General features: G+C 40.7%; 1 protein-coding gene across 2 annotated transcripts in view; it reads right to left on the minus strand.

Moving 5' to 3' along the window:
• adamts6 (ADAM metallopeptidase with thrombospondin type 1 motif, 6) overlaps nt 1–23959 on the minus strand; it is a 128644-nt gene that overhangs the window by 60356 nt on the left and 44329 nt on the right. For both annotated transcript variants that reach the window (XM_057818501.1, XM_057818500.1), the window contains exons 9-10: nt 15850–15955; nt 8499–8645 (exon numbers count right to left, since the gene is read on the minus strand). In XM_057818501.1, the coding sequence (XP_057674484.1) occupies nt 8499–8645; nt 15850–15955 (253 nt within the window). The remainder of the gene's footprint in view (nt 1–8498; nt 8646–15849; nt 15956–23959) is intronic.

Raw genomic sequence — 23959 nt, forward strand, 5'->3', positions numbered from 1 at the left:
ATACAGTGTAACTAATTTTTCAGACAGAGAGTGATTGAGACAGTTGTTCCTTTGTAATGTTTTCATGTCAGACACTTTTTCTCAATAAATCTTCAGCAGAAAAAAAAGAAAAAGTGTTTTTACCCATTTGCAAATGTTAAGACGCTAATTGTAGCTATCCACCCGAGTAATCAGTTTGGTATCGGGGTCTTCTGACTACTTTCTGGGCTTGCTTTACAGCCAAAAAACCCTCTGGACTTCCACTGTTAAAAGTCTAGGCGAAAACACACTAAATGTAACTCGTTAGCATAGCATTCACATTAGCATTAGCATTTAGCATGGCAGCCGTCTTCTTAAAACTCTTGGACACCGTTCGTGGCGACCACATGGGTATAATTAATTGAAAATAATCCTGCTGAGTGTGTATTACCATCACAAAGTAGTACATATAGATGCTACAATATGTGCTTGTCTGTCAATGTTCATTCAAAATAATTGGAAACCTTTATTTATTTTTGGAGTAAAATTTTTAAATTTTACAGACGAAAACATTTTTCGTGAACGTCCACTAAAACTAGATAAAATTTGTATGCGATTTCGTTGACTATAACTAGACAACGAAGAAAACATTTTGAGATGACTATACTATGACTAAGACTAATAAGTGGGGCAGTTTACATGGCGACTCTGTGACACAAAGACGCAATGACTGAGTAGCGGACTCGCCTCGCGTGCATATGGTGTCGGCGAAGACGAAAAATTCTAAATCCTGCCTCCGAAGTGGAAGAGTCCAATTGCCGGGGATTGATACCTTGGGACGCATATCAAAGGCTCTCGCGGCGCGAGACCGCGCCGTTAACGTCAGCACTCGTACACGTCACATTGGGCGTGTGTAGCGGTGCTACTAAACATTAAAAACAGCAAATATGGCGGAATGACGGCTTTAATTTACTGTTTTAATAATATTTTTAAATTAAATATGTTGAATGTTTCCATTTTTGTGCCTTTTTGAACAAAAGAAAAATGCCATTGCTTCGAGTGGACGGGCATATTTTTTTCCGGGCTGAGGGAGCCCTGTAAATCTGCACTGCCCCCTAGGGCCTGGCATGAATACTACATCGTTTTCATGCGGAATTGCAACATTGTTCAAATGGAGACGCAAATGCAAATGCAAATTTAAAAATGTTCGTATTCTCGGAGAGTCACCATGTAAACGGCCCCAGTATTTTAGTCCAGAAGACCAAGACAAAAATTAAAAATAGCTGCCAAAAACAACACTGCACCATGTGAACAAATGGGTCATTAAAACACGGCAAAGTTCACGAAGACGTCGGCTGGGACGCTGAAATGCGCACGTCAATTACTTTTCCATCCCAGCAGACGGTTGGTTCCGTAAATCATGTGTTCATGAGCACAGCAGGGCAACGGGTGCAGAGAAGCCAGGGGGTCCGGGGTACATCGTTCGCCGTCTGCTACTTTGATGTGAGTCTGACCTCCCGTCTAAGTGGGAGCACAGAAAAACCTTCCCCTCGCTTCGACCTGTTATGACATCCACTCTCATATCAAAGGCTTTTCAAATCACCGCTAAATGTTTTCGCCGGCTTCCGACGGTCGCTTAGATGGACGTTTGCATGCTGGCAAGACAAGGCGACGCAGCAAGAAGTCTGCCGGACTTGGAAGGCGAAAGCGCCAAGTCCTGGAGCGCGCAGCCGAGGGGGTATAAAAAACTTTTAAAGGTGGTCCCAAGGAACACGGAAAACCTTTACATTCTCCAGCTTTTATGTGCACACTTATCTGTACTTAACCTAGTACTTCAATTTTATTAGGGAATCAAAAAGCATTTGGACTACAGTTCAATCTGATGTCAACTTGAATGATGAGACGAGAAAAGTGCACCATCCAAGGCTCCACGTCAGATGCCAAAGCTAAGTGAAGCACTGTTAAGGCCAAATTATACCGGACGCGTCTGCGGTACGGATTGACTCCAGACCATCTTCGACGTGCTGGAACCCGCCGGATGGTTTGGGCTATTTTCTATTTTTGCCGGAGACGCATCCGTCAAAATGGGCGGAGCCAGACCTGCAGTCAACAGGCCAGGTGCTTATACACGACTTAAACACCAGTGAACATGGACGTTGAACAATTCAATATGGAGGTGGAAAGTCATAACGTTTAAAAAGGAATCTGCATGGAAAAAGTATCTGAACCTTTTGGAATTTCTCACATTTCTGCATAAAATCACCATCAAATGTCATCTGATCTTTTTCAAAATCACACAGATGTAAAAACAGTGTCTGCTTTAAATAAAACCACCTAAACATTTATAGGTTTTCATATTTGATAGCATGCAAACAATGACAGAAGGGGGGAAAATAAGTGAACCCTCTGCCTAAGGAGACTTAAAGAACAATTGAAACCAATTTTTACCAAACAATTCAAGTCAGGTGTGTGCCCAATCATTTATGAGTGGTTTAAAGCTGCCCTGCCCACTATAAAACACACACCTGGTAAGAATTGTCTTGATGAGAAGCATTGTCTGATGTGCATCATGGCTCAGTCAAAAGAGCTCTCTGAAGACCTGCGATCAAGGATTGTTGATTTGTATAAAGCTGGGAAAGGATACAAAACATCTCTAAAAGTCTGGATGTTCATCAATCGACAGTCAGAGAAGTTGTCTACAAATGGAGAGAGTTTGGCACTGTTGCTTCTCTACCAAGGAGTTGCCGTCCACCAAAGATGAAGCCAAGAGTTCAGTGCAGAATACTCAGAGAGGTAAAAAAGAACCCTAGAGTGTCTGCTAGACTTACAGAAATTACTGGCACAGTCCAATATAATATACAGCAACTATACATAACTATGGCCAAGAATGGTATTCATGGGAGGACTCCACAGAGGAAGACACAAAAAAGCATTGCTGCTCATTTAAGCACGTGGACACTCCACAGAAATTTTGGCAAAATATTTTGTGAACTGATGTAACCAAAGTTGAATTGTTTGGGAGTAACACACAACGTCAAGTGTGGAGGAAAAATGGAACAGCTCACCGACATCAACACCTCATCCCCACCGTGGTGGAGTGGGCATCATGATTTAGGGCTGTTTTGCTCTCCCAGGGCCTGGACAACTTGCAATCGTAAATGAAAGAATTGATTCAAACGTTTATCGGGATGTTTTGCAGGAAAACCTGAGGCCGTCTGTGGGACAGTTGAAGCCAAAAAGAGGATGGATGCTGCAACAAGACAATGATCCAAAACACAGAAGTAAATCAACTTCAGAAGGGTTTCAGAAGAACAAAATACACATTCTGGAGTGGCCAAGTCAAAGTCTAGACTTGAACCCGATTGAGATGCTGCGGAATGACCTAAAGACAGCGATTCATGCCAGACATCCCAGGAATCTGACTGAAGTACAGCAGTTTTGTAGAGAAGAATGGGCCAAGATTAGTCCTGATCGATGTTCCAGACTGATCTGCAGCTACAGGAAGAGTCTGGTTGAAGTTACTGCTGCCAAAGGGGGGGGGGGGGGGGGGGGGGGGGGCACAAAATATTAAATGTGATAGTTCACTTACTTATTTTTCCCCCTTCTGTCATTGTTTGCATATATTCTCATTAAAATATGAAAGCCTATAAATGTTTGAGTTGTTTTAGTTAAAGCAGACACTGTTTTTTCATCTGTGTGATTTTGACGAAGATCAGATCACATTTTTATGCAGAAATGTGAGAAATTCCAAAAGGTTCAGTAATTAAATAGTAGAGAGCGGGTTGTTGACGTGGTTGGGGTGTCACAAACCCATGGTAAACGCAAAAAAAAATTGGGTAAAAAAAATGTTCATTACAATCAAGACCACCTCTCTCTCTGATTCTCTATTGATTGACTGATTGCCATCCGCGCCCCCATCAACCGGCCTGCAGAGATGGGATAAGGGGATGCGCCACCACCCCCTACGCCCACCCCCACCAACCCAAACGGCCCCTGCACCTGCACGGTGCATCGAGGGACCCCCAACGGACCACCAAGCCCAGGGCAGGGAAGGACCCCCCCCACCGGAGCAGGGGATACCCAGCCGGCCCACAGAAGCATCCTCACTGTCAGCGCTAGATGTCCAATCCATTTCGACACAGACGGGGCAAATAAAACAAACGTCCCAGTCAAAATGGATTGGACATCTAGCACCGTCAATGGTGTTGGTTCAACAACATTTCAGTTCCTCCACTTTAAATTGCCATATCAACACTGGCGTTTAAAGACAAAACTGACTGTAAAAAAACAACACTCTTTGACAGATGATTCATTAAGAGAAAAAATACCCTGAAAAATGCCCGCAAAACTAACAATTACCAGACCCGAACGAGTCGAGGTTGTTTTTTTTCTGATCACTTTAACCGAGACGGCTTTAGCGAGCCCGAATGAGTGGAAGTTCTGGTCAGGGAAGAAGTCATGACGTGCGAGGAGCGACCGGGCCAGGAGCTCCCCGTCAGGATGGCGGGTATCTGCTTTCTGCCAGACGCTGAAGGCCGACTCCAGATGTTTTGTCTGGCTTCGTCTGACTTGGGGCCCGTGCGCGTTTTTCACCGTGCCAGGCTGGCAGCCAGAGGGGCCTCATTCCGACAAATATCCAGGCTATTTTTTTCATTTTTCCTTTTGTGCGTGAGCTTATATTTGATATGCTTGATATTTATCTTAAAGAGATCCCTGGACTTCAAGACTTGTTGGCTCTAATAAGCCACAATTGTTCTTTTACTAAAATATGTTATTAGAAACACATAAAATATTGCAGTTAATTTAAAAATCTCCAATATTTAGTACATGTTTTGACTACGGAGGGCGGCATGTGTTACACGCGCAATGCACGCTGGGGGTGATGACGCGGTTGGGCTGGATTGGGAGAATAGCTGTGCTAGCTAGCAAGCGAAGCTAGTATGAAGACTGGCATGATTTTGTTACATTCTGCTGCTGATCAGATTGTTTTGTTACAGAGATGTGGGACGAGTTCCCAACGTCGTACCTGCATCAGCAGTGTCTTTAAACCAATCCTAGGCGGCTTGCCAAGATATTGACTTGCTGCCATTTGACAGTTTGGATATCCCTTTGTTACTAGTTGCATCATTGTCTTGTTTTTTTTCATTTCGTATTAACATTTATCTGTTAACAGCTACAAGTCTTTCTGTCCCTGGTTCCCTTTAAAGCCCGTGTACTCCGCGCTTTCTGCCCTTACTAGATATAAAATTTAGCATCCTAATAAAACGACTAGAATCCACGAGTAGAATGATTGTTTCGTACTTTCAACCAGTGTTGCGCCGATTCTACTATCGGAGTCAAAGTCATCAGTATCGGCTTATAATATATATTTAATATACATATAATAGGGTAGTGTATTGCCTCATATCTGATGATACGACACGTATCACGATTCATAGGTCACGACTCCATTCGATCCCGATTAACACCAGTACTACATTTGAAGACGATAATTGTGACATTTGTATATCACTTTAGTACGGCTGCAGCTTTCGATTATTTAGGTAATCGATTATTCTATCGATAGTTCATTTGAATAATCGAGTAATTAGATACAGAACATTTAATGTGTTGCCGAATACATTTTAGGAGATGTACCACGAAGAATCAAGGATTTATGCCTGCAATAACATTTATTTTGGCCTGCTAAGATTTCACTTCCAAATGAGCATTAAATGCAAATACAAAATACAATTCTCGAGTGTTTCTTCAAACTATGAAAAGCAATAAATGCATTTAAAAATAGATTAAAATACCTGAGTTTAGCCTCAAATGGTATAAAAATAAATAAATAAATGAGGATATTAGTACAACAAATGAACAATTGGGTAACTTGCAGGGCAAAAGTCCGCTAGCTTAAATGCTATAAAATGCAAACTTTTTTTTTTTTTTTTTGGCAATGCTTTTAAAAAATCGTTCAAACACATATTCCAAGTAAACTAAATTACTAATGCATTAAAAAAATAACAGCGCAAACGAAAACTTACCTAATGTTGGTCTTAACAGAGAGCAGCTGGATTCAGCCATGTTAAAAGAGTTATTTCATATTCATTGTTGCCACTAGAGGGCAGTGTATTCACCCAAATCAATGAAACCAAATGCAAACACTTTCAAAACAACCCATAACAACGCCACTCTAATTAAAACGAATCGTAGAAGCAGCAAAATTTGATTCAAAGCTTTTTTCTAATTGAATTACTCGTGTTAACTGATTAATTGTTGTAGCACTGCACTTTAGAAAAAACAAATCAAAATGGACATAAGTACATTTATATCCATTCATTCCTGAAACCTCATCCAGCAACCAAGTAAAAGTGTCTTTTTTTTTCTATGTTTGAACAACATACGACTTCCACTATAAAATGTTCTCTTTTTGAGTGCAAACCTGCTTGAATGCAGAATTTTAAATACCGTAATTTTTTTACTATAAGTCACTAATTTTTTCCCTTATTTTGAATCCTGAGGCTTATAGTCCAGTGCAGCTTATTTGTTGATTTAGTTGGGTAAATAGATAACACTTTGACTGCGGCGTCATAAGACTGCCATAAGACAAGTCTATGGACCGTCGTAATTATGATATGACACTATCATGAGCATTAATGAAGGTTTATGACAGATGTATTTAAGTGTCATCCGGCAAATTATGTCACTAACTCAACTTATATCCAGCTCGGATCTTTTACATCAACTCAAAAATGAGATAATTTGCCGGATGGCATTAATGACATCTGTCATAAGCATTCATTAATGCTCATGGCAGTGTTATGTCATAAGTATGATGGTCTTATGACAGTCTCATGGTGCCACTGTCAAATAAAGTGTTACTAAATACCATAACTAGCAATTAATGAAACAACTGGAACAGTAACTGAAGAAATAATTAGCACAGAACATGAATTTTAATTATGTACATCTGTAGCGCTGCAATGCATGCTAGGAGGCATGTTGGATGACAATGGTATTGACAGCAGGTGGCAGCTGAGGTTGACTGTCTCCCCCAGTGATGGCCAAATTAAGCTTCTTGAAGCATTGAAGCTTTGCAGTGAATTACTTCAAAGCTTCATGGTGGTTCATTTGGTTTTATGACAGTTTTACGATGCCGCTGTCAAATAAAGTGTTACCGGTTAATATCTTTTGGTGTAAATATCCCATAATACCGTGAGGAAAGCTGTGGCTTATACTCCGGTGGAGCTTATCGCCAAACAAATGCCGTTTTGTGTCAAATTTGGTGGGTTACGGCTTATAGTCAGGTGCGCCTTATAGCCCGAAAAGTACGGAACTCCATGCCTACGTTTTTGCATTCAAAGCCAATATGAGCACAAATTTCCGAATTATAAGGGCTAATCCAAGCAAACACTAGAGGGCGACGTACACAAATCTCTACTCGTATTAGTCCAGTAATTCTGAAAGAGTCGGGTGCAGAATGATACCAGGGGTGGCGCATGTGACCTCGGGAACATACTTTTTAGCGGTACTAAAATAAAGTCTAATTGAACATCCACTCAGTGGGTGGCAGTGGCCCTCTCATTTTCAGAGTGTGTGCAGTATTTTTGACCCAAACATGAGCACATAGCAAAGAGCACTGGAGATATGAAGAGCTAAGACGAGAAAATATGATAAAGCGTATGTAGCATTTGGCTTTTGACTTTTAATCCAGTGGAAGACAAAGAAGGACCAGTCTGTTTACTGTGTATAAAAATGTTTTAAGCGGACGGCGGAAAGCCAAATCAATTAAAATTTCACTTAAAGACAATAGAGCCCAATCACATGGAAAAGCCGCTTGATTTTTAATTTTTTTTTTAGCAAAAATGTGACGAAATTGCCAGCAATCGTCCCGCTTTGTCAACGTTACATCAGAAAATCAGCGAGCACTGTTAGCATCATATAAGGTGGCATACCAAGTTGCTCAGTGCAAAATAACATCACATCATAGCAAAGGAGCTGATACTTCTGCCTGCAGCGGAAATAAAAACTGTCCGTCGTTTTTGTTCTATTAATTTTTGTTTTTTTCTGCAAAATTGTTTGGCGTATTGTTCTCCTGAGTTAATATTTCTAATCAATTTGAATTTATTATTATTCATCGATTTTATTACATTTTATTTTTCAGTATCAAATGGTCAAAAAATTGAGTGTATTTTTACAGTTTGGATGTTTTTCATTTTAATTCAGGCAAATTGATGCGCTTTAAGTCTTTTCTGTTACAAACAAAACAATGTTCATAAAGTTATACTTTATTGTAAGTTGATCTATATTACTAAAAAGGGCAAAATGTTATGCAGAGCTGTACTTATAATAATAATTTTATGGACAAATGATACTATTTACAGTGGTGGCAGAGAGTTGGGCGGGTCACGAAACATTTACGTCTTCCAGGGAGGGGCGTAACAGAAAATAATTGAGAAGCACTGGATTAGTCTAATGTTGTTGTTACTCCCTCCAAATCCATCAAGGTGGTTGAAAAAATGCTTAAAAGTTTTTCCGTTTTTGATCGATCAACTTACTCGAGAAAGCTGGTGATGTAGTCTTTGCTGCAGGCCGACCAGGAGAAGGGGTTGGTGTTGGCCGTGATGTGCGCCGCCATCAGCTTGGCCGTCTCGTGGCCTTTGGTGCCGCACGAGTTGCCGATGCCGTCGTGGTTCATGCCGAAGCTGCGAGTCAAAAGCAGAGATGATGAGTTTGCCCGAAAGGAAGTTCGCCACCGTCCGAACTCCCGGTTGTAAAGACAACTCTCCCCAGGCTCTTAAAACAGCTGTGTGGAGCACAGCCCGGGGTCAAGGGTCAAACCCTGTCTGGAGTTTGGCAGGAATGAAAAAAGTTCTAATCACCACTGTGATGCCTGCATGTCAATCAGCGCCGGCAGGCCTGAGCAGGCCACCCGGGAAGCTGGGAAGTGGGAGCATGGCTTTTTTTTTTTAAAGATTTTTTTTTGTGGGTCTACCCATGATAGACATGTGCACCAAATTTTGCCCACTTAAAAAATATGAGCTTCTTGCGCGGAATTATTTGAGTGAGAATCTGGAGCGGGTTTGCAAGCCAAAATTATATAGAAAATTGCAGCCAAACAATGTCTTTTTAGGCAATGTGTTTTTGAGGCTTTTTTGTGGGTCTACTTTCAATACACATATCTGGAAAATATCAGCAATCTAAGTGCAAATGGCTTTGGGGGCTGAATTATTTTTCAAATTCTGGAGGTTAACGGTAGGTCAAAATGGCTGATTCAAAGCAAAATGGCAGCCTAACAGTGTTTTTTAAGCAGGTCTTCCTGAGTTTTTTGTGGATCTACTCAATATAGACATACAGGTTGTCCCCCGGGTTACGAGTTCCGCTCCTATGTTGGCGAAGTAACCTGAATTAACCCTTTAAATTTTCAAAATAACTACCAAAAAAGTCCAAACGTATTATATTTTGTTTAATAGTGGAGGATACAATGCCCTCTGGTGGCAGCGTTGGGTCTGGCTGGACTCTCGTTCGATAATGCTTCCATACAGGAGCACTCAGACGTTCCATATGGATAAAGGATAGCTGCGACCTGGTTTGCCCCACATAAGGCTGTACTGTAATTATTATCACTCATACTAATATTTATCTTTAAAGAATTACTTGTCATAAAGATCGAGGATCACTTTAAAGCGGAAATGTGAAGTAAGGTTGGCCAACCATGTTTTTGAATAATATCAATGGCTAAACAATTACAAGCATATTTTCGTTATTTTTTTTAACGCAACCCTTCCAGATTCTTTGTTTAACCCATAGCAACGCCCTTGACAACGAAAACGCTTTTCTTCGGCAATCTTCGGAATTACGTCACACTGAGAAGTGGGAGGGAAGTCCGCCATAGAACAGTATTGTTTGTTGCATTTCTTCTTGGTAAGATGCCACGGCGGTGTGTGGCGATATTTTGTTCTCACTCAAACGAAAAGTTGTATGAGTGGCCAAAGGATAGCAGGGCACGTAAATGGACATCTTTCGTTCGCACGAAGCGGATGAATTTCACGCCATCTTCAAGTCGTGTTCTCTGCTACAAACACTTCGAAGATGCCTGCTTCCTTAAACAGTCTGCTAATGATCAAGGATTTGTAAGTAAGTGTGATTTTTGGATAGATGACTGATGACTTTGTCAAAGCAGAGCTGCCAACTGTTGTTGAATGAACCATAGAAGCTAGCGACGTTAGCCAAAAGCTAACTCGTGGCAATCCCCGATCATAATTGTTGTTGCCTTCGCTAGGTTAAGCGTGTTTAAATTGTGCTTCATCTACGATCTTGTCCGAAAGTGTTAATCCACTATCAATCGGGAAAGGGGTGTGGATGTGAATATAAGCGGGTCGGCGTCGCGGTAATTCGCGGTCACGTTGCCGTAAGAGACACACACGGCCGGTGAGTTTGTGCACATTTATTTGTATTTGTATTATGTATTTCCACCTTCATGCTTCAAGCATTGCATTGCATTTGTACGGTTCAGCGTTTCTTTCACGGTGATCGCTTGATAGCCTTCTAGTTTGTGTTTTACGAGAGCCGCTGACAGGTGACAGCTGACGAAAAAGCTTGTTGGTTTTAATGTCTCGCAGCGAATCAGCCAGCGCGCAGGTCACGCAGTGAATCATGGGAAATGTAGTCTCAGGACGACACTGAAGTGGTGCTTTGTAATCTGTTCGCTTGTTTGAAAAAACTACATTTCCTCACGCAATTAGACGCAACTTCCTGCCGAGAGCCCCAAGCTGTGTTCGTACTGTTAGCTCCATGTGTTAATAAAGAAACAAAGTTGTCAGCATGTCGTGTGTTCGATACCTTTGTCAATAAAAAGCTCAAAACGAAACACCATGCACGATCCGTTTAAGGAACGCTGGGACTGGAGAGCTGTGAGTAGTAGGAGGCGAGGGGAAGATCAGCGAGAAGCAAAACTTCGCGGTGGAATGTGGCGGCAGTCCGCTATTATTTTGTTTTCTGATTGTTGCCACAATAAAGTGGAGAAAGCCATCAACGACTTATCTCCTTCTTTCCCCCCAATGTTTTATTATTATTATTTGAAATGCTCGAGAGCTGCCGGATCTGCCAAAATGAACATGAAGTCTATTATTTTTTTACACAATGTCATCAGATAGACAAAAACATAAAATTACGTGCAAATGCCTGCATCTTCAAATCATGAAAATAACAACACCCTATATCTTACCAGTCTTGTAATCTCGATGGGTCTTGTCTCCATTCCATGTCAGGTAGTCTAGGCACATTGTTTGCATCCTGATTAGCGTCTGGCTTATACATGTTAGGTCCAACATGAAATTCCAACCTCCTCTTCTTCCTCCAACTCTTCAAAAACTTGGATGTCCTCCCTTGCGCTCGATCTATCACTTATATCGCTGTTTGAAGGGCTTTGTATGGCGGCCGTATGGAGCGCTACCATCGCTGTTCTCGTGACGTATCACTTCCGGGTTCCTCCCCTTTCAGGCTCGAACTTCGGAAACGCGATTATTTTGTCAAATATACAACATATAAATTATTTTTTCATGCTTTATTTTTTGGACAATGTTTAATTACTTTAATTTTGACCCTATTTGGCATGTTATGAAATTACTTCACATTTCTGCTTTAAGGTAAAACACTACCGCTTTTGTCCACCGGCGTCGCTAAAATCGACCAAAACTTAAAGTTACATAGTGTTGCTTTAAAGACTGAGAATATTTCAAATTCTGGAGTCAAAATGGCTGCTTCAAACTAAAATGATAGTCATTTGAGGCTTTTTTGGGGGTGGGTCTACTCATGATAAATATGTCTGCCAAATTTAATGTTATCAAGCAAAAATGGCATTTATGCTTTCATTCTGAAGGCAGTTCAAGACCAAAAAAAAAAAATCCTAATTTTACAGTACACCAAAATGGCAGAATTTCAGTTTTTTGTGAATAGCATGGTTGACATTTTTCTAGGTCAACTCGTGAAAGTCAAGTCTAACAAATTTCATTGAATCACTGAGAAAGGTTATTTGTTTCACGGCCAGACATTCAGTTTAGCTTCCAAACTTTTGAAAATTCTGCCTCCTAAGTTGTAATCACCACTGCGATGCCTGTCTGTCAATCAGCGCCGGCAGGTCTGAGCGGGCCGCCAGGAAGGTCGGAAAGAAGGCAGGGCGGGAATCCTTTTGGATCAATTACCGGAGAGTTCCCGGGCCGGAGAGTTTGAAAACGAGTCATCTTAACAATCAATTTCAACTTTTCCTCGCGGGCCCCGGGAGCACAAATCAGCTCTAATGTATTTAACAAACCCAACCGCATCGCGCCGTCTCGAGCTGTTTTTCTAGCTCGGGCCGTGTATGTGACATTTCAGAACGCTCTGGAAATAAATCAGACCCGGCCGCGCTGTTATTCCTTATACATCTTCTGCAGGCATTGACTATTTTTACAACAGGCCCCTCGCAATAGAAGCAGACACGAGACATAATAAAAGGAAATGGCCATCTCGCTCAACTCTCCGGGGAGGCTAATACATCATCATTATTGCGCGTCGGAGTCGCGAGCCAGAGGTATGCGGCGCACGACACGCGCTGGACTCGGGGCCCGCCGAGCTCGCGCCAAGTCCCGATGCACGCGGCGGTTCGGGAGGAGGCGGAAAGGCAAATCGGGAGCTCACGCGACGTGGAAACGGGTCACGTGACGGAGCCCGAAAACAAGGCGTTCTGGCAAATAACTGCTTTTTATTTACAATACAGTGATCCGCCACTACTTCGCGCTTCAAACTTTGTGCGCTCAGTCAATCCCAGATTTTTTTTTTTTCCAATTGAAAAAAAACTCTCCCTTCTGCTGCTTTTCTTCTTCTTTCTCAGGCAGTGAACTGGAATTGCTTGTTAAAGTTAACGATGATTGACAGATGTTAAGGTTTGATCTTGCCAAAGGTGCTTAGAAGCCCAAACTTCAAAGCACTGCATGAGTCAATCATCATTTAGTTTGTTAAACACTTATTGTGGCAACTCATTGTGTGTAAGTGAGCAGCGTGAGCGGATTTGAGTGGACTCCCCCACTGAAGCATTTAATAAAGACAAGCAATTTTCTACGTTATTCTTGTTTGCAGAGCTGCAGCTATCGAATATTTTAGTAGTAGATTAATTGATGGACCACCATAATTTCTGGACTATATAAGGCGCACCTGACTATAAGCCGCCAGCCACCAAATTTGACATGAAAACGGCATTTGTTCATAGATAAGCCGCACTAGACTATATGCCGCAGTTGTCCTCATTGTATTATGGGATATTTACACCAAAAGATATTAACTGGTAACACTTAATTTGACAAAGGCATTATAAAACTGTCATGAAACCAAATGAACCACCATGAAGCTTTGAACCAATTGGCTGCAAAGCCTTATTGTTTCAAAAATCTTCATTTGGCCATCACTGCTCCCTTGGGGGAGACAGTCAACCTCTGCTGCCACCTGCTGTCAACACTTTTGTCATCCAACATTGCTCCTAGCATGCATTGCGGCACTACAGATGTAAATAACAATCAAAATTCATGTTCTGTGCTAATTATTTCTTCAGTTACTGTTCCAGTTGTTTGATTAATTGCTAGCTATTGTATTTGGTAACATTTTCTTGGATAGTGGTGCCATAATACTGTCATAATTATTACATGACACTGCCATAAGCATTATTGAATGCTTATAATAGATGTCGGTTAGTGTCATCCAGCAAATTATCTCACTTTTGAATGGACGTGAAAGATCTGAGCTGGACATAAATGGAGTTAGTGACATAATATGCCACATGACACATATTGACATCTGTCATAAGCATTCAGTAATGCCCATGATAGTGTCATGTCATAATTATGACGTTCTTATGACAGTCTAATAATGCCGCTGTCAAATAAAGTTTTACCTATTAACCCAAATAAATCATCAAATAAGCCGCACTGGACTATAAGCCACAGGATTCAAAATGAGAGAAAAAAGTATCGGTTTATAGTCCGAAAATTAGGGTAGTTAGTTCGAATAATTGAGTAATCGGATAAGGAACATGAAAAATTAAAATACCTGAGCTGAGTCTCAAACGGTATGTTTTTTTTCTAAAAATGAGGATCTATGTACAACAAAGGAACAATTGGCTATCTTACAGAGAAAAAGTCCGCTAATTTAAATGCTATGAAACCCTATATATATATATTTTTTTTTTTTACAATGCTCTTAACAAATGGTTCGGACACATATTCCCACAAAAAACAGCTAAATATACCTCCTAACTAATGAATGACATTAGCTCAAACAAAAACTTATGTTGGTCTTAACGGGGAGCAGTTGGATTCAGCCATGTGAAAAGAGGCAGACCAGAGGGTAGTGTATCCACCCTAATCAATAAAACTAAATGCAAACACTTTTAAAATAAACCATTACAGTGCCACTTTAATTACACGAATACTCGAACAAAATTTAATTCGTATATTTTTTTCCAATCGAATACTCGAGTTAATTGATTAATCGTTGCAGCATTACTTGTTTGAAAATAATCGGTGGGACAGTACATGTACAGTATAAAACTTACAAAAACAATAATTACTACATTTATTGAAATATATACATACTGTACATAAAAGGTTTTTTTAATTATACATTGGGGGAAAAAGGTGAAAAAAAACATGTCTTATATGTATCTCTTTCCAATGCTAAATCTGAATAAATACTTTTTTTGGGGGGGGTGTATACTTGGCAGTTTTTGACTTATCCCCATTACCTGCGAAAAACGAGGGATCACTGTACGTCAAATTTCATCTTCATATTTCATGGCAGCTAACGGATTTCTTGCCATTTTATTTCATCAGGACCAGGGGTGAGACAATATATCGAAAAGGTGATATGTCATGATAATTTGTAGCCCAAAAGGTTATTATGCTCCCACCGAGAATCGATATATCGTTTTAAAAAGGTGTAAAAAGACTTCTACTTCTACACATTATTATGATTTAATTATTATTATGATATAAAATAATTTGATTTCTTGTTTCGTTTTTATACAATTTGTGAAATTCCAAACTATGACTCTAGCGACATAAACATGTCATCTCTTCAACCCTTTTTAATTTGAACCCGAGACAAAAATTAATGAGCGTGACAGCACTGTCAATATTTCACAAAACGAGCAGCAGACGCAAAATGAACAGGAAAGACGGGATGAGATGAGACAAGAGTATGACAAAACCGGTGCTCTGCCAAAATGTGCTACACCGGCGAAACGTCCTACAAGAGGCGACTTTGACACCCAAAAAACACCCGCTTTCAGCTTGTTTTGTTTCGATGCATACAGACAATACATACTAAAGATGTCTTAAGAAAATACTTAAACTTAGTCATATCAAATAAGGGTGGTTTAGATATGCTAAGTGACTAATGTGGTTACCAGATCAACAATCTGCTTTAAAGCTACCACAAGAAAACACAATGCTTAAAGGTATAAGGTATAAAGTAATTTGAGGCAATGTAAAGGTAATAAACGACTCAATAAAAACACAAACTGATCTAACTCAACAAAATTAATAGGAAGTGATTTGTAAATACCCTAGTATCAACAGGAAGTTGCCCCAAAATGAACTCGTAGCTTGGCATTGGCTGCCACTTACGGTCATAGATGTCCAATCCGATTGAAGTGGGAGGGATGAACATTCATTCGCTGCCATCCCTCCCACTTCAAATGGATTGGACATCTACTAGTGATAAACTCATTCCAATTCACAGCTGAAGTTTGAAAATAGCTTGTTTTTCTGTGTATTAGTTGTTTCGTAGAATGATTTCCTGACCCATGTATTGATGATTATCGCGATATCATCGTTATCGTGAGCTACCCAGAGGTTCCCACCACTAATCAGTACTCACTTGTGGCCGATCTCGTGAGCGATGGTGAAAGCCGAGCCAAGGCCGATATCTTCATTGATGCTGCAGCTCCGCTCAGGCTCGCACATCCCTGCCACCGAGGCCAAGCCTGAAAGCCCCGCCCACACAACAACAACAACAAAAATGTAAAAACCGCTGCATTAGTTGGACACGTACATGACACTATTTTCCTTATATAAAGGTGATGTAAGAGTATAGAGTGTAAACTAGAGCAGCTTAATTCAAAGCATGGCCAAATTTCTGACCTCTGCGACCTTCGACCTTCTCTTTTCTGATCATATCAATTCCCCTGAAAATACAAATTAATAGGGTAAACTGTTTTTAAGTTATCGCAAATGTTCTTTTCTGACCTTTGTGACCTTTGACATTATCAGCCCAAGATTTAATCAATACAAACATATCCCGCATGTTTGATCACAATCCCTTTATTCTTTTTTGAGTTATCTTTTAATTAGAACGGTGTGGTGACACTGTTGCAAACACAATCATGATTGGCTAGGTGGGCAGACAGTGCCCTCAACCTCACGCTGTCTAACTGCACGGCACGCGCTGGCAAAGTAACACAACAACAAGACAGCGATAATGGCGACGGGCCAGGGAATTTCAAAGGTAGCGTTCACAAACTTCAATTATAATGTATATATATACTTCATATTGTTACTTTACGGAATATTGAAGGACAGTGTTTAGGGCTAAATTCCGAGACCCAGACATATTCTAACAGGGTGAATGAAGGGAATAGTATCTTTCCTCGTATTTACTGCTTGACTGTTTGTATTACTCTAACACACTCAACATAATTAGGGAATAGTATCTTTTCTCGTATTTACTATTTGACTGTTTGTATTACTCTAACACACTCAATATAAAATAAATAACATTTCTTCCATAGTTTAAGAAAAACAAGCAGAATATATTTGATATTATGAACAGTTGGGACTTGGACAGATAAGAACTTGCAGCGCCAAGACAACGGGCTGATAAGGGCAGAAATATACAGGACGCCTTGTGACCACGGAAGTCCAAGGCACCCGTCATTCAGCTGACTGAGCAAGATTGACGCTGACAACCAGGGAATAGGCAAGACACCCACGTCTGCACCACCAAATCTAGCAATCAATTCTTCTGGACATTCCAGAACAAATAGCGGGACATCTTGTCTTGCCACAAGAACATCTGAAACGGAGTAACACTCGACCGAGAAGTGAACACTCAGCACTCACGTGGCGCTGAGGATGGCAAAATCCTCAACTCTCGTTGCCCTGACAATAATAACGCCTGAAACTCTCCTGCCCGACCCACAACAGAGAATAATCCTAAATAACGCCCAAACACACCCTCTTTCTGGACCACAGTCCGCCTCACCAGAGCCTTTAAAAGACTAATTGTTTAACTAATCATTGTCATTTTTCTCACGATTTTTTTTTTGACTAATATGGTGACCCTGGATCCAGTTTGCCTCCTCGCCTGGGTCTCTCTGTGCTGTATGATTGCTACTGAGTTGGAATAAACTGTCAACTTGTGTTTCGAAGCCGTTTTCCAGCTTTTCAAATGAAGTCACTCCAAGGGGTTAAGACTAAGGTGAGCGCACGGAGTTTGGCCTTTTGGCCACGTTGTCGGCATTCCGCCGGCCTGGGTCGTTTGAATTGAGCTAGCGGGTTCCGGCGGTTCGGCAGGTGTGATTCCGGCAATCTGGCTAACAGGTCAGATTCTTTCAATTCCCATTCTTTTTCCTCCTCAGACAAAACTTTTTGTCTCCGTTGCTCTGCCATCTTTGCAGAATTCACTCCTCAAAGTTAATTAGTACCGGTGAAAGCGATACAGATGCCCTCGAGACATAAAAGAGGTGTCATTCTGTTAGGTTTTGTGTTGGTTTTCCCCTAGTATGACTTGTCCACTTGCCCATTGATTTCACCTGTTGTACCTGCTCCTAGTGTATCCGCCAAGCTGCATCCTCATGTGTTGCCCAGCTGTTCCTCGTTCTCGTTATCCCCTTGTCTGCGTGTGTATATAAGCTCCCATTTTCTTTTCACTCCTTGTTGCGTCATTGTCTATGCCAATGTCGATGTCTATCCAAGCCCTCGTGTTCCAAGTAAGTTTTTTGAAAACCAGTCTTTTGTTAGTGACAATCTTGTTTGCCTCTGTGCTTTCTTGGGATCACCACAGCCTTTGTTTTGTACTTTGTTTTTTGTTGGCTTTAATTAAATCATTTTTGCACCATTCATCTGCCTCGCCTCCCTTTCCCTGCATTTGGGTCCACCTGCCTGCCCGCGTTTCCCTGACACATTCAAATAGTTGTCAGTCGACATATCATCAAAAATGTCATGACAATATTTTTTAAAGGGTGAAAAGTTGCCTAGCCTTTCTTTAACTTTGTATAGTTTTCTCATCGATACTATCATGTAGTTATATTTTCCTCCTATGCTTTATTTATATTTGTTTACTCTTCTGCTTGACGGCTGAAGAGACTGAACTAGAGCTGAAACGAATACTCAAGCAACTCGAGTTTAAAAACTGATCCGAGTAATTTTATTCACCTCGAGTATTCGTTTATTTTGACAGCTCTAAGTATCACGTTTTGCTCGGACTACTTTTAATGCGGGACAACGCGCTGATGTTACGTGCGTAGAGGACGAAGCAAAAAAAACAAAAACAACAAAACTTACTGCAGCAGACAGCTGCTACACACGACGCCGACGTTGCTAAATACTTGCCCGCAAGATGCTAGTTGGTAGCAGGTAGCGTCTGATGCGTCTCATAGAGATCACATGTATGTTGAACTAGATGCGAAATGACAGACTCGGCCGCGTCTGGGCAGCGTTAGTAAACCGTCGCCATCTTAAAGCAGTAGAGCGCTAAGCGCTAATAAAGAGCGCTAAGCGCTAATAAATAAGATTAACGTTACTGTCACAAGCTCACGTAGCGTTAGCCCTGCGGAGGGCTAGGTTTCTATTAATAATGACCACTGTCGATGCGTGGCTAACGTGTCTTACATACAGGCTTTAACATAACATAGCGTTGTGGAGTGATGAGGGTGTAAAATAAAAACTCAATAATGTTAACTGTCAATTTTAGCTCAGTAGTCATTGCTGGATAAAACACCAAGTAGCACCGGTCCCTAATGTGCTCCAATACAGCCTGTATCATACATTTATTTTGAACACTGCAAAAACTCAAAATCCTATCAGGACTTACAGTTTAGACTAACTCAAAACTTAACTAGAACTTAAAAATGGCTTGACACAAATAGAAATTCAATTGAAACACGTGGGGAAAAAATCCTAACTTTTAAGTGATGTGTGTTATCAAGCGTAATGGCATTTTTAGGTAAGATATATAATTTTTTTTTTTTTTTGAATAAGATCTAAAGGTTTTTTGAGTGAAAGCAGTGAATTAGTCTTTTTCTTATTCTAGTTACATCTGAGATGCAATTGTTGGCTGTTTTCAACAATATACGTCGAAAATAAAGACATTGATTGACTGAAAATGGTTCAATATCACATGAAATGTCTTGTTTTCTCATGTATATTTATAATTGCTCTTCACCTAAAAATATATTTGTTTTATCCGATTACTTGATTAATCGATAGAATTTTCTGTCAATTACTCGATTACTAAAATATTCGATAGCTGCAGCCCTAGACTGAATGTTCTTTTATCTACTTTCAGACCTCCCACTTTAAACGGATTGGACGTCTAACTACTGATAAACTCCTATACAGAAGGCTGATTGAACACCACGTGATTGGACGTTTAGCATCATCCATAGCACTGACCGAGTAAAATGTTAATTCAAGTATCAAAGGATTCATTTTTCTCCCTATTGTATAGCTGCACACCTCGTTAAAGTCTCAATTTCCAACTATGTGTTGCCCAAAGATCGAGACAAAATCTCAAGAAAATGGCATCCGGCCGTCGAATAACATCAAGAAGGAGGTTTACACTTCACCAAGCGCCAGGCATTAACCAGAAAATCGGGGAAAAGATGGATGTTTTCCTCATTTGTGAGCTGGTGAAAAGCGAGAAGCTGGTTTAACTTTCAGCCTCCCCTGCAATCCAGGTGTCGCCAAGCCTTTCTTCCTAAAAAGTAGCAGAGGTCAGATAGGGAGACTGGAGGCAATTCTTCACAGATTACATCTACAGGTGAGCGCAGAGTGGATCAGGTGACAGCACAAAGCAGGTGTGTGGGTGCGCAGTGGGGGATGGGCCGCGAAAGGAGTGTGTCTGCCCTCAAAAAAACGCGCCCCATTGTGGAGATTTTTAAGTCAGTTAATGACTTAAAGGGACAGACAACATCTCATATAGACAAGTTTCCTGAGTGAAAATTGGGCGGCACAATCTTTGACATTTTCTGCTACAGACTTCCGGTTTAGACATGAAGTGCGGTTGAAGTAATTAGTGCGTAGACAAAGTTAAAACTACAAAATCAAACCAGTGGAACCCACGGAATCGCCAAAAATGGATTCAGCAATGTAGGTACGGCTCTGGGAATTCGCCTATATACTGTCATGTGAAAAAATTAGGACACCCCATTAAACAGTGTTGTTAATCTTACTGAAAAAAAGTAATTAATTATAGTTACAAATTACTTCTCCCAAAAAGTAATTGCGTTAGTAACTCAATTACCTGAATGTAAGAGTAATTAGTTACTTGGCAAAGTAATTGGTGATAATTACTTTTTTTTTTTTCCTCAATTAAAAAAAAAAAAAAAAAAAACATTGGCCACACTATGTGAAGTTTTTTGTGAAGGTTTTTGGTACAATTGGCCCGAGCCCAATTCTTTACCCTAATTTACTCTTTACCCTGAATCAACTGTTAAAAGTTGTTAGAATTGCTCCCATTATTGCATTAGTTCCCTTCTCTCTACTTTCGACATATGAAAGTTTTAAAACCGTTTCATGATTTAAAGATAGATTCAAGTCAAGATTTTGCCGATTTAGAAGTATTTTATATAAAAAGTTACTTAGGTTCGCTAGGAAGGTTCTCTACAACAGAGCCGTCCTAAAAAGTCTACTGCTTCAAGATGGCGGCTGTCTACTAACGCATTTAGTGCCATGTCTGTCATTTTGCATTATCATTATCATTTTGTGATATCTACCATGTCTACCATATCTACCATAACATGCGGGCGTAGTTTGCAGGCTATCGGCTACAACATGTATTATTGGAGCTACCTAGCATCGCGTTTGCTCGGCGTCACAACTTTCTTGCCTCCTCCACACTCCTGCTCTGCTCTGTCGACTCGGTGAGTCCGTCTCCCTCAGACTTTTCGACCAATATAGTAACGCATGCCTTTCCGTCCTCAGTAACGGTAACGGCGTTGCCAAGATGAGAAAAGTAATTAATTAGATTACCCACTACTGAAAAAAATAACGCCGTTAGTAACGCCGTAACAACACTGCCATTAAATATTCAGCTCTTTATCAAGAAATGTTCACATATTAATGTCTGATCATGTTTTTCTTTATCTCTGGAAAAGAAAGTGATTTAATTGCAGGCAAACAACAAAAATTAACATTGTTTTACTCATTAAATTAATTATATCAACAAAAATGCATATTCTAACCGAGGAAAAAGTTAGGACACCCTACCACCCGATAGCTAGTATTACCCGCTTCAGCTGAAATAACTTAAGTGAGACGCTTTTTGCGGCCATCTAACGGTCTTTGACATCGGTCTGAAGAGAGCTTGCCCCACTCCTCAACGCAGAATACTTTCAGCTGTGAGATGTTTGAGGGGTTTCTTGCATGTAGTCACCCCACAGCATCTCAATTGGGATTAAGATCTGGGCTTTGACTCGGCCATTCCAGGACTTTCTATTTTTTTCCTTATTAGCCAGTGCTTGGTGGATTTACTGGTATGTTTTGGGTCATTGTGATGCTGCAGGGTCCAGTTTCGCTTCAGCTTTAACTTTTTTCACAGATGATCTCACTTGTTCCTCAAGCACCCTCTGATACACAATAGAATTCATGGTGGATTCTATGATGGTGAGCTGGCCAGGTCCTGCTGCAGCAAACCATCCCCAAATCATGATACTTTCACCTCCATGCTTCACAGTTGGTATGAGGTTCTTTTCCTGGAATGCTCTTTTGGATTAACGCCAAACATGTCCTCTGTTCTGGTGTCCAAATAATTCCATTTTAGATTCATCTGTCCAAAGGACATTATTCCAGAAGTCCTAGTCTTTGTCTACATTCACTCTGGAAAACCTCCTTGTACACCTCCCATGAATGTTAAAGGGTATGAAAACGCAAAGGGGGTGTGAGACATCAATAGAACCGTTATGTGCCAAGATAACAAATATTGATAAAGTTAACAAAAAAATCAATCACATTAATGAGCAATTATCGAAAATAGATCGCGAAAATGACGAACATTTCCGAAAGTGTTCCGGAAACAGCCGAATGGGGCGGAGACGTCATAACAAGGAAACAAAAGATCGAGGCAGGTGCCATCGTTGTTTATCGACGAGAGAGTTGCGTCCCTGTTCTATCAAAAAAATCGCTAAAATGGTTCAAATATGTCATGCTATGTGGTTTACAAATTGCCATTTGTCGCAATGTAGTACCCATGAGTTCCCGAACGTGAGAAAAAGAGCTGGACTACGCAGACAATGAGTAAAGTTCGTCAGTGCTAAGAGGGTTAATTTTGCAATTTTGCAATTTTACAGGGAAACGGGAACCTGACGAGCCAGAAGATGTGCCTACAACCTCAAAGAAAACAAAATTTATGCTACTTCCCAATCACTAAAGACGCACGAAATGCGAAGGAGTGAACTCGTGACCGGTATGTGAATAAATCGAGTGATTCGAGCATGTCTGTGGAACAGGAATATCAGCTTGTAGAGATCGCAAATCACGGCGACTTAAACGTACATTTGAGACAACAACTCTACCGAAGTTCTGGATTAAAGTCATTTCGGAATATCCCGACATCGCTTGGAGCGCGCTGAAAACTGTGCTACAATTTCCAACATCGCTAGCTTGATGCTAGCTTCTCTCACGCTCCCATTTCGTCTCAACGAAACAAACTCAGCCCTCCTTCTGATTCAGCGGGTGAGTTGTATTTTTTCCCTGCACTTCACACGACGGGGCTAAAAACAAATGCTATTTTATATTTGCTGTATTTTTCTGCCGCACATTGACTGTGTTCTGACAAAGTTGGCATGCGCGTAACATTAAAAAGGACCAAGAATGCAGCGATCCCTAAGTACACACTACAAACTTTCTTTAAAGAAAGGAATATTAACTTACGTTTGCCATGTTTGGCGCACACAACAACTGCACGTAGCCCTCTCACTTAACGACTTAGCCGTCTCGTTAAGCGTTAATTTACGCCATTTACGTGTTGCACATGTATGTTTGTGATGTAAATAGTTTTTTTAGCACCAATGGATAACATTGAGAGTCCAACTGAATATAAAAGAGGGACACCGGTCCGTGAAAAAAAGACCCAAATCTCACCGGGGACCCCTGCTCTAATCCCATTCATATTTGTGTCGGTTGGCAGAGCGAAACCGATGATAGCATATTAAATGATAATTATTCTGTACATTACTTTATTTTGCGGTCATGGTGTATCAGCTTCACAAAAAGAAATGCAAAACATACCATTTGGTGTTTCCCACACGAACTGTTGTCGGGGTTTCATCGGTGTGATTGCTCCCCTCAATGATCCTTTCATTAGGCTGCATTGGCTTTCGTTTGGGCTCAAATTGATAACCCAAAACACCAAAGAAAGGTTCATAACTCTCCTCTTCACCATTAGAAGAATGTTCGTTACGTCGGATTCGTCGTTGCAACTAGAAACGTAATTGTCCGCCATCATCGCCGCCATTCAGTACTAAAGCACTGAGCCGGTTGTTTCCTTGTTTTGATGTCACGCACACAATCTGCCAGATTTCCGGGATCTCGGGGGCGGGTCTTTTTAGCTTGAAATTGACCCAAATTTCTCTCATTTTCTTGGTGTTGCGATGTGTGTAATTACACGAAGTGACATGATATGAATCCAAAAGGCATTCGTTTATGGATAAATGATGGAATATTAGCATTTCCCCAGGTGTTGACATACACTTTAAACTTGTGAAGTCTCT

The sequence above is a fragment of the Corythoichthys intestinalis genome, chromosome 17 (genome assembly GCF_030265065.1).
Source record: "Corythoichthys intestinalis isolate RoL2023-P3 chromosome 17, ASM3026506v1, whole genome shotgun sequence".
Taxonomy (NCBI): Eukaryota; Metazoa; Chordata; class Actinopteri; order Syngnathiformes; family Syngnathidae; genus Corythoichthys; species Corythoichthys intestinalis.